This window comes from Marmota flaviventris, chromosome 11 (genome assembly GCF_047511675.1).
Source record: "Marmota flaviventris isolate mMarFla1 chromosome 11, mMarFla1.hap1, whole genome shotgun sequence".
NCBI classification, from domain to species: Eukaryota; Metazoa; Chordata; class Mammalia; order Rodentia; family Sciuridae; genus Marmota; species Marmota flaviventris.
Window position 1 is genome coordinate 23,233,514 of NC_092508.1, and position 23,459 is coordinate 23,256,972.

Genomic DNA, 23,459 nt, shown 5'->3' on the forward strand with positions numbered 1-23,459 from the left:
AAGAATGTCAGTAATGAAGACAAATAATCTTAAATTTCCAATGATAGTTTAGATGAATGAATTCTATTACATCTAAAAATGGATTTAGGCCTGGGGCTATAGCTCAGTGGTAGAGTGTTTACCTCACATGTGTGAGGTACTGGGTTGGATCCTCAGCACCACATAAAAAGATAAATAGATATATTGTGTCCATCTACAACTAAAAAAAAAATTTTTGAAAATGAATTCAGTCTTCTGAGTATGACAATTATGATCATAGCTGCTTTTTGAGACAGGAATTGAGGAATTGTTATTCTTGTGTAGTAAAGTACTTAATTTTCATTTTTAATTCTATATATTATTTCACTTTTTTTATTATGTCATGGATTCCTTAAGCATATAAAACAAGTAAGTCTAAGGCAGTAAAACTCACAATCAGTTTAGTAAAATAAATCAGTGAATTCTGCTTGACAATCTCCTGTTTACTACAAAATTTTTAAGCATGGTGAAAATATAAAATTAGATGAAATATTGTCCCTACTTATTCTAGAAAACAATAATTTCATATTGATTTCTAAATAAAGTAAAACTCAGCATAGTTGACTAAATTAGAGATGTGCCCAGCCAAGGGCCAGGTGTGGTGATACATACTTGTAATCCCATCAGTTTGGGAAGCTGAAGCAGGAGGGTCACAAGTTCAAAGCCAGCCTCAGCAACTTAGTGAGGCACTAAGCAATATAGCAAGACCCTGTCTCAAAATAAAATAAAATATTAAAAGGGCTAGGGATATGGCTCAGTGGTTAAGCACTCCTAGGTTCAATCCCCAGTACGTCCCCCACCCCAACCCCCAAAAAAGATGAATCCAGCAAGGATGCATATCCCTTTGGAGATTGTAATCTACAGACTCAAAGTTAATTAATCTGCACAAAAATCTTATGCAATTAATACAGTTCTTTATGTACAGAGAAAAATAATAGATATACATGTTTGGTATATTTACTCATTTAATGCTCATATCAACCATAGCAAGTGAGACCATTGTTATTCCCATTTTATAGAGAACAAAGAATTTGAGTTCCTTAAGAATTTAAGGATCATCATCACTCTTACTATATAAACTATTTCAAACTTTATTTAGTAATCTGAATTCATTTTCTCTTTGAAATGAAAGACTAAGATTCAGAAGTTAAGTAATTAACTTAACTCTAAGTAAATCAATTAATTCGAAAGTATTCTGCTAGTGTCTTTGTGCCATGCTACTAGTTAATAGGGGTGCTCTAAAGAGAGCAGGGAAAGAGCCCTGTTGATCACACTCCCTGTCCCAATGAGTAGTGACAAATATGATAAATAAACAGTGCGGTTTCTCCAAGAAAACACCTGCAGTAAAAAGAAATTCCGTTCTTTTTATGAAAATATTTCCTCTGTTCAAGTAGTACCAGAAAAGTTGTTTCATTTAGTAACTTTGATGTGATTTCTTAAGAAATTTTCAGGATCACTGGATTAAAAAAATCTAATATAAATTTAATATAAACTAATATAAATTGCTTCTGCTTTTTGAAAAGACTCTGTCAGCAGTCCAGAATGAGGGCTGTGCCAATAGAATTCCAACTTTTCTGTGGGATGATCCAAAAACAGCAAACAGAGGGCATTGAATTTCTTAACAGTCACAAGTGTGTACATGTGTGTTATGCCATTCCTCTCACTTGTTGTTTTTTGTGTGTGCATACATTAGAGATAGAATAGCTGATTTCCAGACTGGTATGTTCCATAGAGATTTTTTTTTTCATAGAAGAAATAATGGCAAAGTAACATCAGAGCATATGAGGTCAGTGCACTTAACCTTACCTGCATTTACACAGCTCTTAACTGAATATTGGTGTTTAGTTTGATTTTAGGACATTTGCCTGCGTATGTGAAAGACATTTGCTGGATTAAGATCTTGAGTTGTTTCTCTTGCCCTGTTCAGAAGCGGGTTTATACAAGTTTTCAGATGTGAAGTAGAAAATATGAATATGATGATTGTTAAATTAAAAGGAGGCATGGCTCAGTGAATTTGGCAATATTTAATCTTGTGTATTCCATACATATATCTCACTCTGAGTAGCTTTAGTGACAAACTCAAAAGCCAGTGCTAGAATTATGAAATAACTTGTTAATATGTAAATATTTGGGTTAAATGAATGTGGGCAAAAATAAAGGACAGTCTCTTTATCTAAAGCTTTGCTGAGCCAGCTTTGCTTTTATGACACAGTTTCATTAAAATACCATAGAGCATAATATGTATCAACATGGTCTTTGTTGATAGGTAGTATACTGTTTAATATATCATGTGCATCCACTTACTAGAATGACAATGGGTAGAAAGGAGACTGCTGAAAGCACATAGCATTATTTAAAATTTCTTCTTTTTAATTTGCAGCAAATTCAGTAAAGCTAGAAATGCAGAGTGATGAAGAATGTGACAGGAAACCCCTGAGCCGTGAAGATGAGATCAGGGGCCATGATGAGGGTAGCAGCCTAGAAGAACCCCTAATTGAGAGCAATGAGGTGGCTGACAACAGGAAAGTCCAGGAGCTTCAAGGCGAGGGAGGAATCCGGCTTCCGAATGGTAAACTGAAATGTGACGTCTGTGGCATGGTTTGCATTGGGCCCAATGTGCTTATGGTACATAAAAGGAGTCACACTGGTAAGCAGCTGAAAGAATAACCTGATGACTGCCTGTGACATCTGATGTTGATATTACCTGACATCTATTCTCTTTCCTTTTTATTCAGGGGTGGCAATGGTGAAACTACCTTTTCAGAATTCTGCTAGTATTGGATTGCTGAAAAGCAGAGAGTAGCCTGGGTCTTGACTTCCAGCCTTCAAATCTGAATAGCATATCAGAAAAGAAGTTTGGGATTCAGTTTCCACAGTTCTTAATATAGCAATAATATGATAAGGGTTCAAAAGGTATAGGAGAATTTCATTGTGTAATTCAATCTTTTTGTATTTCTATACATATTTTACCATACCCATGGGCAGGTAATATAGTTTGCTAGCCAAAAGTTTATACTACAAAATGGCACTCATACATTTATAAAGGGGTGAATTGTTTTCACTTTATCTGCTTAACTCCTTTAAATATGATTTTCCATCAGTCCTTTGCCTACCACAGGTCTCTGTAGTAAGCATTTACTTTCCCTAGTTCAGGAATGTTACCATTTTCCTATGAATATTGACTGTAACTCCTAAAGGAGATATGTAGATTCAGATATGACAAAGGGTGGCAGTATGGAGTAGAAATGTATAATCATGGAATTGGGTTAAAAAGAAAAAGCTCTCAGATTAATTTAATATACACTTTAGAGATGTAAAATCCTTTATGAACCAACCAAGAAGGCCTTATTTCAGTCTCTTCAAATTCTTTGCCAAAATTTAGAAACAGTCACACAAAAAACAGGAATGACACTGGGGTAAATAGGAAGTTTCAAGTTTATAGAAAAATTGGTTTGAAGGTAATATAGCTTTCACTATAATGCAAACTGGTATTCTACAATAGAATACTAATAACTACTATTCTCAGTTATAAAATGTTATAGCTTTGGTGGAAGTGATGAATCACAATAATGTATTTAAAAACATTACTTCTAAATAATTTTATAATTGGGTTCTGAAATCATGAGATATGTAAGTTACATCAAGTGTTTTTAATAAACCTCTCATCTCACACATGAAGAAACAGTCAAATAATTTGTTCATTATCCCTTTGGTAGGTAAGGGCATTGCTGAGTTTAGAACCAAAGTTTCCCAGATTCTCAGACTAGTTTTGTTTGAATACAGTGTACTTGGTATATTAATATACCAATAATTGATTATGAAGTGTGACTATAATCTAAGGCAGATTTTTTAAATTACAGTGAAAATCATACATTAAAACCAGTATTATCATAATCAAAATCATCAGCTTTAGAGCATTATACTTTTCACAACCATGCAGCCAGTTACATTTTTGCTTTGTTTTTAATTTGCTTTTTAAACGGCAACATGCTGTAAAGTATCTTAGGAAAAGTTAAGAGATCAAACTTGGTATCAATTTGATAAGAAAAAAAATGGAAAAGATTATAAAATAATGAACCTAGTTTTTGTCAGTCTCATATAGTAATTCTAACTGTAGCCACATAAAATGAATTCCACAAAGTTATAATATATTCATGGCATCAGAGTGAGTATATGGAAGAAGATAACACTCAACTCATTCAAATGTATAATTTCTCCTATCCAGTATTATACAAACTACAAATCAGTCTAATGACGTTGTAGTTGAATTGTATATAGTATTAATTTTAAGGCTGAAGTGTATACTAAAAATAATATTTGTGACATTTTTAATAAACACTGTGTGTTCTTCATTAAGAAAATTCAAAGAACCACAATACACTTTCTTGAAAATTTATATCATTTTTCACTGTATTTGTAGAGATATTCATGAGTTTTTAAAATAGCAATCATTGCATACCTACTCTACTATCCGTTTGCTATTTACTCCTGTAGTGAAGTCAGGTCAAGTCATTTTAGCACTGAAATGGTCTAATTGGGATGAAACATGTTTACAGTTACTCAGATTTCCACAGGTTCTAGGAATATGAGACTCCTTTACCTGATAAAGGCAAGGAGAATGATTACAAAACCAAAGTACACTTGCAACACTATGAACATTTTTATTAATAAATGCACATTGGAGTATTATGCAAATTATTATTCTTTCTTCAGAGCTGGGAGATTGTTAATGTTAGCCATTCATGGAAGAGCTTGGAATACTTACCACACTTTGTTGACTTTGAAATTTTGGATGTGATATCTTAAATTAGCTCTTTTAATACATGTTTCTAATGACCCAGTTTACTTCTATGAGTGGGTCATGACATTTCAGTTCCATTTTAGTACTGTTTAAAGACAGAAGGTCTATTTGTGTTTCTTTAATTTAAACTAAATTAAGAAAGATTGAATCAGAATCTAGTCATTAACCTTGTTTTCTCTGTAATATTTTGAACTAGTGTCTTAATTTTAGAACTTCCTACTCTTAACAATTATTTGTAATTAATGTAAAAGGCACTGTCTTAAACCCCTGTAAAACTGCTGGAAAACAGATTTTTGAGTGTCTTTTAGGTCATAGAATATCTAATATAAAACCAACAGTGAAAGAAGGTGTCCAACCTTCCAATTTATTACAGTGACATGGAGTATCAGATCTACTTCACTTCTTCTTCTTTCTCTTTCATATTCTACTAAAGTGCCAATTCCATTGTTTTATTAATGACTTGGTTTAATTTTTTTGGCATTGCTACTTTAGTACCTAATCAGGTAATATTGTCATCGGATACTCCAGGCACTCTTCACTGGGAGTATAGAAAGAAGAAAACAAGTAGTGGTAGTAAATCAATTCATGCCATGAGTGTGAATTAGTGAGAATATTATATAGAAGATCTATATTGTATAGAATATTATGTAGAAGATTCCACTTTTGGATTAGAGTACTCCCATCATTGTAACTAAGTTTTCAGCACTCAATTTTATACATTGTAGTACCATGGAGCAATTTTCTTGCTCTAAAACCTTCTCAAAAAGTGCTTAGGATTGCACATATTTGTAAGTGGTGGTTCTATCCAACACAAGAATATCCTGTCTTTGATTTGCCAAAGCAAATTGATGTATTTGGATTATACTTGCATTTCGATTAAACATATAAACAATAATTTTACAATATATATTTATGAAAGCATATAAACTATTAAAATATAATTTATTCCATAATAAAATTACAAACTCATTCTTTTATTTGTATTTACATATTTCAGTGAATAACTGAAAATTGAAAGTGTGTTTTTCATATAATTAAGACATTAAATGTTGTTAAGTAGATTTCACCTTAAAATGAGAAAAGCCCGATGATTGATATCCAAAAGTAAAAAGCTCAATCAAGACTTATTCATAATTGAAATCAGTTATTTCTCAAAGCCTTTTCTGGTTGACACATTACAACTTTGGTACATTCAAACAGTGTACAACTTTGGTACATTGCTATCAGTGCCTTGTCTTCTATTAAAAAAAAAAAAAAAAAAGAGCCTGACTGGTTACTTTCGTGGAGCCTTGTTCTTTATATCTTCTGAGCATGGAACTTACCAGAGGCCTCCACAGCTTAACAACATGGCAGTATTCTAAGACATATCCAGACCTGCTTACATTTCTCCTACCCTCTTTGAGACTGATAATATGAATTCAGAAGTAGTAGTTTTGTAGTTTTAAAATTTTCAAAGACATCTGGAGTATTTGTAAATGTAAAAACTAAATTACCCTGTTGTTTGCCTCATAAAAATTAGGTGAATTTAAAAATTCTTTAAAAAAAGGGTTATCCTGTTGTTAAACTGTTGTTTCTTTTTTAGAGTAGCATTACTTTGAATAGTGAATTAACTAAATTAAGGACTTTTAAATATTTTAATTCAAAGAATATAGGTGGTTCAGGGAAAATCTAAGTCAACATGTTACTGATGAAGTATTTTCCAAAGGCAAACGTGATTTCAATTTTTTTCTACTAATTTAATTAATTTTCAAAGTTATTGCATACTAATTAGCTACTTGCTTAGGAAATCTTACGTAGATAGATTCCAAAAGTAACATCAAATTTTTGAAGTAAAAAGTATAATTTTTCTTCTTTTTTCAAAAAGTTAATTTGTGAGAGCAGTACCTCAGTCTGTCCTTTTTTATGAATTCTGTGGCAGAGGTGGGGAGTAGATAATTATGGTCTTTAAAGGGTGTGATCCATTATTTCATTGGAGGGAAAATAATAAAAGAAGTTAAGTTGTATTATATGTATATAAATAAAAAAATCTGCAAAAAAATGAGATTTTAAAACTTTGACTATTTCATAAAACTCCATATGAGAGGTTTTAGATTTTACCAACTAAATCAAGCTAGTTAAATAATATAAAATTTAGGATAATTTTAACATGAATTTTTTGAAACTTAGCTCTAAGGGCTCCTAATTTTTAAAGAGAAAACTTTAATCCCCACCACACACATACCTCATTATTTTCTATTATAAGTACAATAGATTATAAGGTATGCCTTAAAAATTTATTTATTCTTTTAAACAAAACTCAGTGATAGAATTTGCAGTGGCTGCTGCCAAATCTTCTTCATGTGTCCTAGTTCTCTTTAATTAAAAAAATCCCTGAAATTACCAATATATGCCCAAGGACCAAAAATATATATTGAGGTTTTATGACTCACTATTATTTTTGCTTTTTTGTGTGTATTTGCACTGTACTAGGAATTAAACCCAGGGTTTGTGTTTGCTAGGCAAGGTACTCTACCACTGAGTTATATTCCCAGTCCATTTTTTAAAATCTTGATACAGTTGCCCAGGTTGTCCTTGAATGTGTGATCCTCCTGCCTCAGCCTCTGGAGTAGCTGGTATTACAGGTGTTAGCCACCCGACACCACTATTATTACAGATATTTCAGCTAAAGATATATGAAACACACCATTAAATGGATTTTTTAAAATGCTGAAATTATAATCATCTAATCTCAAGTACAGAAATGGTTCAGTTCAACCAAAAGGAATTGTTTTAAATTTTTTTCAAAGCTTTGAGCTTTAGAATGATCCCTTTTTACTTTTTACTTATTTACTTAGGTATTAATTTATAATTTATTTCTTATCTATCTTTAGAGATAGGCAATCTTAAAATTATAGTATTTTCTTTGTAATTTTATAGTGTTAGTTTGATCCTACTTGCCAATTTCACTGCTCCATTACCTTAATGTTTTTATATTTGATGACACTGGTGACAGCCATTTGGTGGCAAGAGAGTAAACTAATAATTCAGGTTTAAACAATTTTATAGCAATATCAATGACAGAAAAAGTGAAAGAAGATACCTGTCAAACATAGGATTTTCGTAAAATAAAGAGAATACACAAGAAAGGTCTGGATGAATAATTTTCATATTTTTGGATTTTCCCTGAGATGCCAGGAAATTGAATGGTTTTACTGTTACTGACCAGCAGAATCAAAAGATTTGATTCTGTGGTAATGAACTTTGTAATTTGGTTCATTCATTATGGCCTCTATCTCCCTATTACCTGAAAGAGGGAGTGAGACTCACAGTACTTTCAACCCATAATTTCTGTGAATTTTAAAGAAAGCATGGTAAAATAATTAGGTTTTGTATCCAAACTGACCAGGTTTGGTTCTCAGCATGTATTCTTATTAGCTCTATAACTATAATCATATACTTTGATTCATGCATTTCAATTTCTTCATTTATGAATTGAAATTATAATACCTAATTATAAATGTCATTGTGAGGATTGAAATACTATATGTAAAGCAACCACTAGGGCAGTAAAGTGATGGCACCTAGTTGTTCAGCTGTTGGTAAATACTGTTATTGTTATTCTTTTGAAGTCAATAACAGGAATCTAGTCAGATTTATATGAAGAGGGGAAATGACCACTTGACCCAAAGCCTGAGACTTTGTTATGTTCAAAGCAAATCCTAGAAAATACGTATTTAGAAGACTTAAGAGTATCATGATTAGAGAGAATTGGCTGTTACTTGCACATTACTTACTTGATTTTTCTGACTTCTTCTTTCTTCAGGTGAACGTCCCTTCCACTGTAACCAGTGTGGAGCTTCTTTTACTCAGAAGGGCAACCTTCTGAGACACATAAAGTTACACTCTGGAGAGAAGCCGTTCAAATGTCCTTTCTGTAGCTACGCTTGTAGAAGAAGGGACGCCCTCACAGGACACCTCAGGACCCACTCTGGTAAGTGTCTCCAAGTGTTTGAGAAGAATGATAAAATACAAAATTTCAAGAGCATATTACAGAATAATCCTGAGTAATGTTCATCTTTGGTGTGTAGCTAGGAACAGTCCATCCAAACAGTATATCTGTTTGTGTACATTAAATAACTAATAACTTGTAGGATGCATATATGGCCCTTCTTCTTTAGGATTATAGACTTAGCAGAAAGGAGTACCATTAACTGAGTTTGTTAATTTCAGAATATTGTAATTATAAATAGCTGTCATTTTTCTGATTTATAATTTTATAATTATTAATGCAGAAATTATGGGTAGTCCCAGATAATTAAAGATCTAGTAAATTAATAACTACATTCTGAAGTTCCTGTACAGGAGGTGAAAGCTGTGGGGTTTTTTGACTGATACAGTGCTAGGCTGGGACCTCTGTGGAAAATAATCACATATTGTTATTTTTGAATTGGAAAACCTTATACTCATTAGAAAATTGGCCGTTAGAGTAATATTTCATTTTCTTGTTTCTTTAACTTCCAAACTATAGTCATTGGACTCTATCTGAAACTTTTCTCTTTTTATAAATGATTTCAAAATCTAGAATGTTTGATTATTTTTAAAAATGCCAGAATGTAAGTACATAAAGTAGAAAGAACTACCAGAAATCTGAATGAATCTCATTTGACTTTTAGTATGAATTGCCCTAACTAAGAAGTTAAAGTTGGAAAATTAATATATAGTACTCTCAAGCCAGTTTTATATGTTCCTTTTGTCTATAATGACATGTTAAATTTTAATTTTACTATGTATATGAGAAAAATGATATTTTCATCTATAATGACAGGTTGCATTAGAGTGTGAGAATTTTAAGTTAATGCTTTTATTATTTTTCTTTATATTTTCCAGTATATCTGAGTAGTCCTAGTTAATTAAAGATCTAGTAAATTATCAGCTATATTCTAAAGTTCCTGAATCTCATTTGACTTTTAGTATGAATTGCCCTAACTAAGAAGTTAAAGGTGGAAAATTAATATATAATACTCTCAAGCCAGAAATTTGAAAATTGTGAGGTCAGCATTGATACTAGTTTAATCAGTTATTGAGAGGGGAAAATCTATGCACATGAATCCATGCACAGTTTCTATACCTTCTCCCATTATCGCTTTGTGCATGGGCCCATTAAGCAAGGACTAGGGTGGTAAGATAAACAGTTGGACTGACATCCATATAAGTTACTTGATCCTGATTACTAAAGCCCTTTTCAGTGAATGCCCTCAAGAAGGAGTTAATATAGAACATCATATATGTTAGTCAACTTTTCCTTGCTATGATCACAATACAAAAGAAGACCATATTAGAGGAGGAAAAGTTTATTTTGGCTCACAGTTACAGAGGTCTCAGGCCATAGTTGGCTGACTCCACTGCTCAGGGCCAAGGTGAGATAGAACATCATAGCAGAAAGATATACCAGAAGAATGCTATTCAGTTCATGACAGCCAGGAAGCAGAGAGAGAGGCGGGGAAGAGACATAGTCCCTAGGCCACACCCCTAGTAACCTACTTTCATGCCCTGTCTTCATACAGTTACCACCCAGTAGTCCATTCTTCTAACAATACATTAATTCATCAAGTGCATTTACCACTGATGAGGTCAGAGTCTTAATGATACAATCATTGCCTAAAATTCCCATCTGTGAACCGCGCTTTCAATGCATGAGAATTTTGGAGAACATCCCAGATTCAAACCACAACACCATGTTATCACATTTTATACCAATACTGAAAGATATATCCACATAACTCTCCCCTAGAATGTCTATCATCAATTTTCCATTTTTGTTCCTTGAAGTCTTTAGGCATATTTTCATAGCATATATCATTGCTTCAGCCCTCTCTTCTTCCACCCAGCGTACAGTCAGATGTACTTGTAGAAACTCTCACAGCTGGGGGATATGCTTTCATCACTGTATTTTAGGGCTAACCTCTAAAATGGACTTGAAAATAGAGTATCATCAGTGGTACCAAATACCATGCAATTAATTTCCAAACTAGATTCCCACTGTTACATTCTCCATTCACTGGTCATGGAGAACACCTTGTAAGTTGATAGATATGGTCTGAAGTGGACATATTAAGTAGTAGAAGTAGAGTTATCATAGATACTTGAGAAACTTGCTCAAGCAGAATGTTTGGCCTTCCCAAACCTGCTTGGTTCCAGCTTCTTTTAACAATGTTATATAACTCTTATTTTATGATATGTTTAATCAGATAACACCTAGTTCATGATGTGTAGTTTGGGCCACCCAGTTATTTGGAGTTCTGTATGCTATTTCTGTGTGTTAACTGGAATCCAGTAACAAGTTCAGAGATGCTTTTAAGTGAAGGATGGTTATTGGTAGAAGATCATATTTCTTTAATACAAAACTATTAGGGATCTGCACTCTGAGGCTTCCATTGACAGAGATGTCATACAGCATCTCTGCTTGCCACCGACATTTCCAAAAATCACTACATCTGCTAGGCCTATAACCAAGGGTATAAGGTAGATTTCCTCATGGCCAGGTATGCTTCAGGTCCTTTCCTTGCCCAGACTTCTCTCAAACCTGACAGCCTTGGGGAGTACTTAGTACCAGCATACCAACAAGTGCTGTCTGCTTCTTCCACAACCCAAAGAGGCCATGATGTTTTGTTCCTTGATCTTCATAATTGAAGATTCAAGATAAAGCGATTTATCTCTTTCTATTGAAGATCTATTTCAACACTCCTGGACCACTGGATCCACAACATGTCATCAATGTGCAGAGTCCCTGAACTTTCATTGAGTTTATCCCCTGTCCTCTATTAGTTATCTTCTGGAAGATCTTGAGTGTTTACTATTTCCTGCTCATCAAGTCCAATCTGTCTAATGTTATGAATGTAATAGTCCAGCTTGATGTTTCGTGGTATGTTAAGATGAACAAGATTTCTCCAGACTATGTTATAACAAGGAGAGGAGAGCTGGCCTAGCCTTAAGATAAGATAATGAAAGCATGTTGTCCCTGCATTGTGAAGGCAAACTGCTTCTGATTATCTTTGTTGATAGGAATTGTTTTAAAAAGAAATCAGGTTTGGGGCTGGGGCTGTAGCTCTGTGGCAGAGTGCTTGCCTAGCATATGTAAGGCTCTGCGTTTGATCCTCAGCACCACATAAAAATAAACAAATAAAAATAAAGGTATGCTGTCTACAAAAAAAAAATTAAAAAAAAAAGAAATCAAGTTAGTTGTTTCATACCTGAGATTAGGGATGATGTTAAAATAAGCTCCAGTAAAGATTCTCTAGTTAGAAGTGCATTTGCAGTTGGCATTAAGATGTGATTAAGTCTGCATTCATCCACAGATCCATCTAGCTAGTGCATTAGCTGAACAGTTTAAATGGGTATATAATGTAAGTTATCGTCCCCACATCTTTCAGTTTTCTGATGGTTTCACTAACATCTGTAATTCACTCAGAGATGCATTATTTCTTCCTTGTCATTGTCCCATAGCCAAGAAATAGTAGTTTTGATATTGCCCATTTTATTCAGCAGTGCAATTCCATAACACTTCAAATCAGATTTGAGAAGAGTTGGTTTTCAGCTTCATTTATTCTGAAACTTAGGTCAATAAAGGATCTTTAAAGCTGACAGAGAAACTTCTTGATGTTTCACCTGTTTTGACTTAAGCATTCAAGGGGTTCTTTCACATTTGCATGTCCATTAGGGCCATTAGAGTTAGCCTTGTCACTTTACCAGCCTCCCTCTACATACTACTGTTGCTATATTATATGTAAATACCACACCTTCCCAAACCTTACCTGTTTCACACTTCATTCCATACACCAGCAGTGACAATTTGAGTATCTTGCCAGCACCTGTCAAGGCTTCTGAGTTTCATTGACTACCTAGTAAGGAGGCTATCCCGATGTCCTTCCATGTGAGCTTCCTGGAGCCTTGGGCCATTCCTGCTACCAAAGATTCTTATTAGTCAGTAGCCTGACAGTAAAGTCCTGAGACACTCAAGTGGGGAAAATTTGTGAATCAACGAAAAGACAGATGTTCCCAAGAGAATGATCAGGCGCTAGGGAAACCATCAGAGAAGGGTGGAATAATAGGAAATCTTAGGCTAATAATAGGAAACCATTCCCTGAATAGGGAAGGGGACTGAGTGGTCACTGGAATGAGAGAGATAAGAGAGGGTCTTTAGCACTGACCTTCAGTGGAGGCATGCAGCCTCTGCCACCCTGTGACTTAGGGGCCATACACAGTGACATCAGTCTTTCCATCCTCCAGTTTCTTGCTGATGTTCACCTTGTCTAAAAAAACTAGAGGACAGGGGAGGCTATTGAAGAAGCCAATATAAATTAGCTTTCTGCAGTAACAAAGCAGAGCAAAGAAGGGTAGAAAATAACTACAGAAGTTAAACAGAATTGCCAGATTATCTAGAATTTAAGAACTAGTATTTAAAATTAGTAGAATGGGGTTTTAGGTATAATAAAATGATTTTAAATTTAAGTTCTTTTTTTGTGGTTATTATTACTGGTAGAAAGCATTTTGCTTCCGCCTTCCCCCAGGTAATGACTGTCCATTGTATTATTGTGTTATTATGTTGAATATTAATATATTTCTATGTATAATAATTTAAGAAATTAAAAACATTTAGAAAAATGTCTGAAATACAGTATGTTTTCAATAAATTCTGTCTGTATATATTTAACTTTGTGTGATTCCCATATGTGCCAGTGGTTCCCTGTCTGGGACTCTGCTCACATCCCTGGAGGACAACAGGTCTCATCTTGGTCTGACTGTATGGCTTTCAAGCTAGACAATTATGACAGATAGTTGCTGGCATTCTTGAGCTCCCCCTCGACCATATGCACTATACTAATCACCTTCCATGAATTAGTTAGAACCCTTTTTTCTGACACAAGCAAAAGGAGGAAGTTTATAGATTAACAGCAAGTCTAGTAACAAGGAAAATGCTCTCAATAAAAAAGTTCTTGCATTAAAAAATGTAAATACAATGCATACATTGAATCATTTATATTTTGATATAAAACAGACCCTTTTTCTTCACTAGGAATTTGTAATATTACATCTAAACTGTAGCCTGGTCCTGTGTAACATACCTATAATCCCAGTTACTCAGGAGGCTGAGGCAAGATGGGCACAAGCTCAAGACTAGCCTCAACAACTTAGTGAAATCTTGTCTCAAAATAAAAAATAAAAAGGTCTGGGGATGTAGCTTAGTGGTAAAGCACCCCTAGGTTGAATCTCCAGTACTGAGGGAATAAATTAGTCTGAAAATAAAATTAGTCTAAACCACGCATAATGTATCTCTAATTATATTTTCAGTTTAAAAACTAAAAGACCTCTATAAATCAATGATACTTCTTTTAAGTATTTAAGATTTTTTCAGTAATTTTATGATTGTCTTTTCCCACCATCAATTCTTTAGCAATATTTTTATCAATTCATCTCCATTGAATCATTCCAAACTTGTAAAATTCATTTAAATAGAAATAGCTTTTCTGTGATATTTCATTGGAAATTGAATACTTAAGTACTTTGTATAATTATAGTAACATGTAGTAGCTGGCATCTCAATGGGTTTAGCTACAGTCATAACTGATAGTGAGTACCTATACAGTCTACCTCCTGGGGGAGAAGTGTTTGGAAATACCAGAGTCCTGCCGGCTCCAGGAATTCGTTTCCAGGTTAGTTTTCCCTGTATCTTACCAAGGGGATGGGGAAACAGTCAAGAGGAAGTTGGCTACAAGAGCTTCTTGCTGTCAATATCCCTATTTACAGGTGAGGAGACTAAGGCAGAGAGAAATTGCACAGAGCCTAGATTAAATCAAGGCTATCAAAGTCCAGATTCTGTGTCCTTTATCACTATGCTAGAGATATGTGAAACAGTCTTGTATGTTTATTCTGTAAAAGTTTATCTTAAAGTAACTCCTAAGGGTAAAGGGAGAGAAAAATCCTGTGCTGCCGTAAAAGCAAGGGGTCAGAATGTCTGGGTTGAGAATGGGCTCACTGCAAGTCAGCTGTGAGACTCTGTCAGGTTATTTGATTTGCTCTTTAAATGACCCTCTGATGCTCACATTATATGATGCTAAATACAATGCAGTTTGCTTTCCCTACCAGGAATTTTCTGCTGATTAGTCACTACTACCAAACCTTAAGCAGTAGATTAAGGAGTAGGAGGAAGAAACTACTTCCTTCTTCCTCCCCCTCCCTGCTCCTGGCTTTCCCTTCCTTGCCCTTCCCTCCCAGTAGGTTTGCATGGATCATTTTAATGTTTTCATAGAATCTTCACAGCACCAGTATTCCTACTATACTACTCTCTGCATTTCCACCAAGAGATAGCTATGATGTATCTAGTAAAGAAAACTTCTTAAATATGAATATTAAATGAAAAAGAAGAGGGAAAAGAAATGAACAATTAAAATATATTATCAACAGTGTTATCAGTTGAGGATCACAGTCAAGATTTCATCCCAATGTGAAAATGAACTTCTCTTTTAAAAATATGCTCCAGATATATATTGTATAAAAAACTTGTAGGAAACTGAAGAAGTACCGGTCCATATTTAAACTCTTGCTATTCACTACCCTTAAGATAACCATCTAATTTGATTTATGTTTATAATAGTGTTTATGTGACTTTTTAGTAACAAGTCAGTGAATCAGTACTTCTGCTACAAAAGTGATTTTTATTAGTTTTGCCTCTTAGTTTTTCATTTTAACAAGTGATTAGTCCTTTCATTCCTAGAAATTGATTAGTGAGCTTTGTGCATTTTATTTTGCTCCTTTTAGATGTCTTATTATACCCAGTACTCAAAGGAAAATCGTATTTTAATTAAGCCCTGAATGCCTATTAATCAAAATAATACCTAACATACTTGTTACCTTAGCTTTCAATTAAATGATATTAGTAATTCTTTATATGAATAACTTAAAAATACTTGGTACAATTATTTATATGATATATCTTTATCATGTAACCCTGGAGTAAGAACGATTTGAGGAACCCTCCACTGCTGAAGTTCTTTGATTTAGTATCAGTAAACCTAAATTATTCTGAATAGATATCTAATTTGTTTCCAATTAATTCAGGAATGTTGATTTTTTTGTACAACAGTACTTTGCGACCTATTCAGTGTTTGGCAATTTTCAATTTAAAATGTTCTTTTTTTTTTTTTTTTTGTCTAATTGTCAATTAAAAACTATTTTGTCCTATAAAAAGGAACTGGACCAGATATACCATAAAAATACCAATCTATTAAAACAACACAGCTTCCTCCCTATTGTACATTTTTTTTTATTTCTTAAATAAGAACTATCTTGATTCTTTGTGTCCCTGTTATTCCATATCCTATATTTTCTCCACAAAAATTAGTGAATGCTTATTTTTTTAATTTTTATTCTCCTCGGAATTAGTGAATGCTTATTATTTTTTAAATTTGTTGTAATTAGTTATACATGTCATTAGAATGCACTATGATATAATGTACATAAATAGAGTATAATTTCTCATTTTTCTGGTTGTACATAATATAGAATCCCACTGATTGTGTAGTCATATATGTATATAGGGTAATGATGTCTGATTCATTCTACCATTGTTCCTATGTCCATTGGCCTTCCCTACCCTTCACTGCCCTCTACGTAATCTAAAATGGAACCATCATTTGACCCGGCTATTCCACTCCTTGGTTTAAACCCAAAGGACTTAAAATAAGCATATTATAGTGATGCAGCCACATCAATGTTTATAACGACTCAACTCACAATAGCTAAATGATGGAACCAACCTAGGTGCCTTCAACAGATGAATGGATAAAGAAAATGTGGTATATATACACAACAGAATATTACTCAGCCTTAAAATAGAATGAAATTATGGCATTTGCTGGTAAATGGATGGAACTGGAAAATATCATGGTAAGCAAAATAAGCCAATCCCCAAAAAACCAAAGGCCAGATGTTTTCTCTGATATGCAGATATTAACTCACAGTAAGTGTTAGGGGGTAGGGAAGAATAGAATTACATTGAGTGTTTGTTCTGAATATTGATTTTTTAAAACATACCTATGAAATAGTACAGATATTGTCTGTTTTTATCTTCCTTTTTTAACCCCTGCTTTATGTTTTTTGTTCATTTATGCCCTTACATATCATGAGATAATCCCTATGAAATTAAATATGATGATCTATTCTACTTTTCTATATGTTAGCACAGTTACCATTAGTATAAGGTGACATGAACCATCAAGCATCTTTAAGGCATTTTTAAAGAGAAATTTTTAAAGACAAAGCAGCTTTTTCCACATCTTCAAATTTCTTAAAATTCGAAAGCACTATCTGGCTTAGAGTGAGATAGAGCTAACCTTTGTCCACATTATTAAAGAAACAATGTCAATTGTTTTCTAGTTTTGTTTTTTAATATTAATTCATTTAATTATACAGAATAATAAATTTCATTGTAGCATATTCTACATGCAGGTAACATACTTTGATAGTTTTAAATTTCATGAAGTAGTCTGTTAATTTATCATGAGAGTGATATGCTATCAAACATAAACCTTATAATTTCTTACTAAGAATGTTATTACCACAAACACATCATTTCAATAAATATCTGACTGATCAGAAAGAAATTCCATAAACTAAAGTGTTTTCTCTGTAGTCATTCGTTCTTTTTTGTAATGGGCCAAATTTCCATCTCATTTGTTTAAATTATCTTCCCTTCTCTCTGATTTCATGGTCTCTCTCTCTCTCTCTCTCTCTCTCTCTCCCCCCTCCCCCTTCCTCCCTCCCTTCTTCCCTCCCTCCCTTCCTCCCTCCAATCCTTCAACCATTTGCTTCAACATTCCTTCATTTTGGTAATTGTGGTGACTACCACAAAAAAGTGCATAGTGTCCATCAGTTGATATTATATGCAGATGTTTTGTGTAACATGGATTGCTACAGTTTACAGACATTTAGCTATTAATAGCACTGGTTATTTTGTAAAATGAATGAGAAATAAAAATATTTTAAAATTATCCATTTGGCCAAAAGATTCTTATCATCAGGTATTTTCATATTAATAGAATTTTGTAACTGGACAATTATGACTTTTGAACCAGATTTGTTAAGGTGACCTTTTAAAAAAGTACAAATCCATGGACCCAATATAATGATAAGTACATTGGGTCAAATTTTGCTGGCTCAGAAACTGAAGCTAGCACAGCTCAGTTGTAATAGTAAATGGTGCACTAAGCATAGTTTAATTTGTCCTGCAGGCTACCATGAGAAGGAACTGTTTTAAACTGATTTTAGACCTGGCACTTGGCCAGCTTTCTGGGTGATCTCCCAAGTGTGAACTTTCCCCACCTTCTGCCCCTCCTTTCCTTCCTGGAAGTGGTTGATGGAAATGGGTTACATTGATAATTACACAAGAGTGTCAGTTGCACACGTGGTTGACATAACGGAACTATGCTGATTTCATCCATCATGTTATAATAGTGATGCCCTGCTGTAAGTTTTGTGATAAACACTGAAAAAAAGAGATGGGGCTAGTATCTTTATTTCTGACTCTGAAAATACAACTTAAGTCCTTGCTCCTTGGAATTTGACCAGGATATAAAAGCTACTTTCAGTCAGGCAAGCTAGTAAGACAATCCATGTGATTTCTATCCTGTAGAATATCTATTTTTTTTTAATCCCAGAGAAATAATCATTGCATATCTACTCTATTTTATATATTTTTTATAAACACATTAAAAATTAATAGTATATTCCACCTCTTCTTCTCAGAGCAGTAGTCATGGTTCTTTAAATCTTAGATCCTTATTTCCAGAGGATTTTTTTTTTTACAAGAAATCGTCTTCCATAATGCATATATGTTCCATGTAGCTCTTGCCACTTTGGTGTAAAGACATTTATTAGATCAATTCTATTTTCGGTTCTAGAGAAGAAGCTAAGATTCTTGGCTTCTTTCTCATTATCCTAAATGTTCTGCAGACATTGTCCTGATTCCAAAGTTTATTAGCTGTTTTGTACATGCAGAGATGTTGGTGTGGATAGTCTTCAGCATCTCAAATAAAGAGCTACCCTCTTCTATTTTGTATCTATGTCCCTTCCATACTGTATTGATGGATGGTTTGAGTGGATGGCTGGGTGGATGCTTTTGGCTGAATATTCTTACTTTGACTAGAAAGTTTTAGATGAGTGGAGGTCTGTAGTAGTTAGGTGTGTTTTCTAGTAGATAATAAATATTAGTCCATTATAAATTTTTAATTGTAACTAATATTTAATAAGTGCTTGCTTTGTAACAATCATTTTTTGTCAGTTCTGGGGATCAAACCCAAGGCCTCATGTGTGCTTAGGCAAGTGCTGTGACACTGAGCTACACCCCAGCCCATACAAACATCATTTTAAGGGCCTTATTTTACAATTAAGGAAGTCAAGAGAAAGATTATCTAATGTACTCATAATCTATATAATTTTACATATTATACATAGGTAAATACAATTTACCTCCTTTTTCTTTTCTTTCCTGCTTGCCAACAGTGATTATTTGGTTGGATTTTAGAGACATACGTGTGTGTGCGCGCGTGCGCGTGCGCACACACCCACACACACCCACACACCCACACCCCATAATAAATCTAAATAATTGTATCATGCTCTTATAAAGAAAAATAATTTGTAATGCTCAAGGACACATAGAAGTTTAGAATAAAATAGATAAATCTATAAAAGTATGAATTGTCTTTGTGAAAGTACTTTGTTATTATTTAAAAACTTGCCATTTTAAGGAGAGGTGCATATTTTATGTAAATCCAATGAACTTATGAAAAGCTGGGCTATAAACTCTTATCTCCCTGACTCCAAAGCCCATGCGTTCAGCTGCTATACACCTGCTTTCCAATCTATTCTGTATGTAACAGCCAGAATGTTATTTTAAAACTCAATTTAAATCATGTCACTTCTCTGCTTAAAATCTTTTAATGGCTTTCCATTGCCCTTGAAATAAAATCAAACTACTTATCATGGCCATGGAAGTTCTGCCCAACTCTCTTATCTGATTGCATGCCACTCTATCCCTCATCTTTATGTTCTTTGCCACTGGAGGCTCCTTTGTTCTTTCCTACCCTTGGGATTTTGCAGTGATAGATGAGCCTAAAAGTCACAAGCTTCAGCTCTTCCCAGTTTTTTTGCATGACTACCTTATTATCTCTCAGATATTGGCTCCAACACTATGTCCTTGTAAACAGTGGCTCCCATTGACACCACACCTAAAGCATCTTCCTGGTTACCCTCCTTTTTCCTATCTATATCTCAGTGTCTTCAAAAGCTCAAATCAGAATCTGGAGTTATCTTAGGTTTTTGTTGAGCAATCACCTATCTTCCCCTTCTCAAACATAAGCTATGTGCCATCAGGGACCTCCTCTGTCTTATCTATTAATGTATTTTGAGCTCTGGGAACTGTGTGTGTAACATAATAATCAAAAAAATCTTTCCAGGCATGGTGGAGCATGCCAGTAATTCCAATGGCTCCCGAGGCTGAGATAGGGGGATCACAAGTTCAAGACCAGCATTAGCAATTTAGCAAGGCCCTAAGCAACTTAATGAGACCTTGTCTCAACATTTTAAAAAAGAAGGGAGGCATGGCTAGGGATGTGGCTCACTGGTAAAGCGTCCCTGGGTTAAATCTTCAGTACCAAAACAAAACACAACAAAAAATAACTTTCTTGCGTACTGAATGGAGAGGACTCTCAGGTATAATCTGCTTGTTCTAAAAAATCCCACCCCCCAGAAAAAACAGAAATATTAACCCGTTCTAATTTTTTTTAGGGTCAGTTAATGCACAGTTTTCAAGTTTGTATACCACAAAAACAAATGGATTTGCAGATATTTTGTCTTATGAAATTAGATGTAGCTCAATGTTGTTCTTTTCACTCACTTTAGCACAATAAACACAGCATGGATGAGTAATAGCCTTTCTCCCCTGTTGAAAATCTTCAAAACAGTTCTAACTAGGAAATAAAATTTATTCACTGAACACATATTCCTCAAGTATCTTAGGTAGTAGGCATTTTTCTAGACACTTGAGATACACCTGGGAAGAAAAAAGATCTTTCCCTTGTGAAACTTCCAATGCTAATGAGGGGAGATGGGCAATAGTCAGTAAACATAATAAATCATTAATCTATTTTGTGCATTAGAAGGTGATGACTGCTACAGGGGAAAAAACAATCGCCTTTTATTGACTATATGTTCTGTGCCTTAAATCTCCCATATGCATTTAAAATTTTTTTTTCACAGAAATGCTCTGTGTTAGGTACAACTGTTTACGCATTTAATTTAACCTAGCACTTAACTGCAGGGGGCATTGTGGCTAGAATTTGAAATCCAAGAAAGAAAGCACATTCTGTATACATACATATATATTCTTTATACTATATGAATAACCCATTAATTAGAGAAAGTTATCTGCTTCCAAATAGATTATTTTTGGACCTCTGTGCTGCCCAACTGTTTTTCTTACTTATAGGTTATTATAATATTGCCAAGTCACATGAGGAAAAGTATTTTAAAAAATAGAAATTACATCAAAAAGGAAGAGATTATGTGGTTGGATTATTTATTTTATATGCCTAGAAAGTTTTTACTAGCCTTTTTATTTCTTTTTATTGCCCTGACTTGTAAATGTTTTGCCTATTTGTGATAAGGAAGCAGTTTGTCTTTTGTCTTAGATTTTACTGTACCTTCTTCTTGCCCCATTCTAACATTTTGCACCTTTATAATTTCTCTAGGTCCTTTTCCTACTTTTACCAGTTAAATAATTAATATTATAGTAACCATGAAAGAAGTGGGCATCTGTCTGAATTCAGTAGTTTATGATTTTAGTTATTATGATTATATAGACCATATTTTAGGTAGCTAGTAAATATGTGTCGTATGAATGAACAATTGGCACATATATATTATAAACAGAGGCAGTTTTTTGAGATATTTAAGGATATATCTCTGTTAATTGTTTTCAGTAATTATTTTATTAGGAAATATAAAAATAAAGAATAAAATTATATCTATGTGATAAGGAAAAGCATGGAAAGCATAACTTGCACTGCCCAAATATCTTGCAGTGTATACTTTGTTACATTCTATTTTGCTTTCTTACCTTAGTCATCCAGTTCAAGAAATCTGAGGAAACCTGTTAATTAAAGTGATAGAAAAGTACATGCCAACAATCTTACACGGACCTTTTTCATTTCTAAATTGTGCTTTTTTTTTTCCCCCCCACAGGGAACTACAAATAAAAAGTAGGTTCTTTAGCTTTAAAATATCTGTGCTTTTTAAAAAATTTAAAAGTGTCACACATACTTTTATATACAATTTCCCATGGCATTTGTGAGCTTTGTAAGGTTTTAAATTTAATTTGAAAAATCAGTGTTATTTTATTATAGTATAATGGAAATGTTGGAATGGGTGAGAAGTTAGCTCTTTGAACACAGAGGCAGCACCTGCCTTGATTACTGCGAATCCATAGCACCTAGAACATGGCACACTGATGGCATTCAGTAAACACACATTAAAAGAGTGCTGAAGGAACTCTACTCCTTGCTCAACATTTGGCAAATACTGTAAAAAAGAAAGAAAATGCCTTAATGTTGGCAGTATGTGCCTGTTTTACTATCATGGGGAACAATCTCAATCCCATTCACACACAAAAAAAAATTGCTTTCTTGGGAAATTAATAGTTATTAAAATAGAAAAAGAATGTTGCATTTATTATAATTTTAGGAAACACTGGGTTAAATGAGTTTATTTGCTTGCTGCCTTGTTTTGTTACAAGGATTGTAAACATCCAAAAGAACCTTTGATATACTCATGTACACTGTGAATCTCGTAAGAAATTTCCATTAAATATAACTTTTTACAGACTCACTTAAATATTTAATGTTATTCCCTTAACCCCCAACTGCACTGATAAACTTTTCTTAGATAATATTTGACTGTGATAATTTTTGACTGACACTTAATTATACTGATATGATTTAGTATAACAGGAATTCTCTTTGAAAAATAGCTCACTATATGGATCTGTTTCCTTTCCAAAATGTTCTCTTCCCACTTGACAACTTTATTTTTAAAAATTTAGAGTCAGGCATGGTGGTACACACCTGTAATCCCAGCAGCTTGGAGGCTGAGGCAGGAGGATCACAGGTTCAAAGCCAGGCTCAGCAATTTAGCAAGGCTTTAAGGCTGTAAGCAACCTTGTGAGACCTTGTCTCAAAATTGGAAAATAAATAAATAAATAGAGCTGGGTCTGTGGCTTATTTGTTGAGCACCTTTGGGTTCTGTAAGCCCTAATAACCAAAAATGGGAGCAGACTTCAAATGGATCAGTAAGCTTTCCTTTATTCAGCAGCAGAGTCAATCAGTCATGTATCAGAGGGGCTTATTGTGGGGGTGAAAAATGTCCCCCAGTTACAGAAGGAGTCTAATAGTTTACAGTGAGAGTGACGAAATTATTGGAGACTGAAGCAGGACAAGTCGGTATGGACAGTCTGGAAAGAAGTTGTAAAAAGTCCGAAACTCATTGTTACTGGGAAGGGATGAAAGCTCAGTTCACTGTTTATCTTCTTCCTCTGGGATCCATTGTTACC

General features: G+C 34.0%; 1 protein-coding gene across 4 annotated transcripts in view; it reads left to right on the forward strand.

The window, feature by feature from the left end:
* Ikzf2 (IKAROS family zinc finger 2) overlaps positions 1 to 23,459 on the forward strand; it is a 150,759-nt gene that overhangs the window by 93,983 nt on the left and 33,317 nt on the right. For all 4 annotated transcript variants that reach the window (XM_027941802.2, XM_071618841.1, XM_071618842.1 and 1 more), the window contains 2 exons: positions 2,399 to 2,665; positions 8,622 to 8,789. In XM_027941802.2, coding sequence (XP_027797603.1) covers positions 2,399 to 2,665; positions 8,622 to 8,789 — 435 coding nt within the window. The remainder of the gene's footprint in view (positions 1 to 2,398; positions 2,666 to 8,621; positions 8,790 to 23,459) is intronic.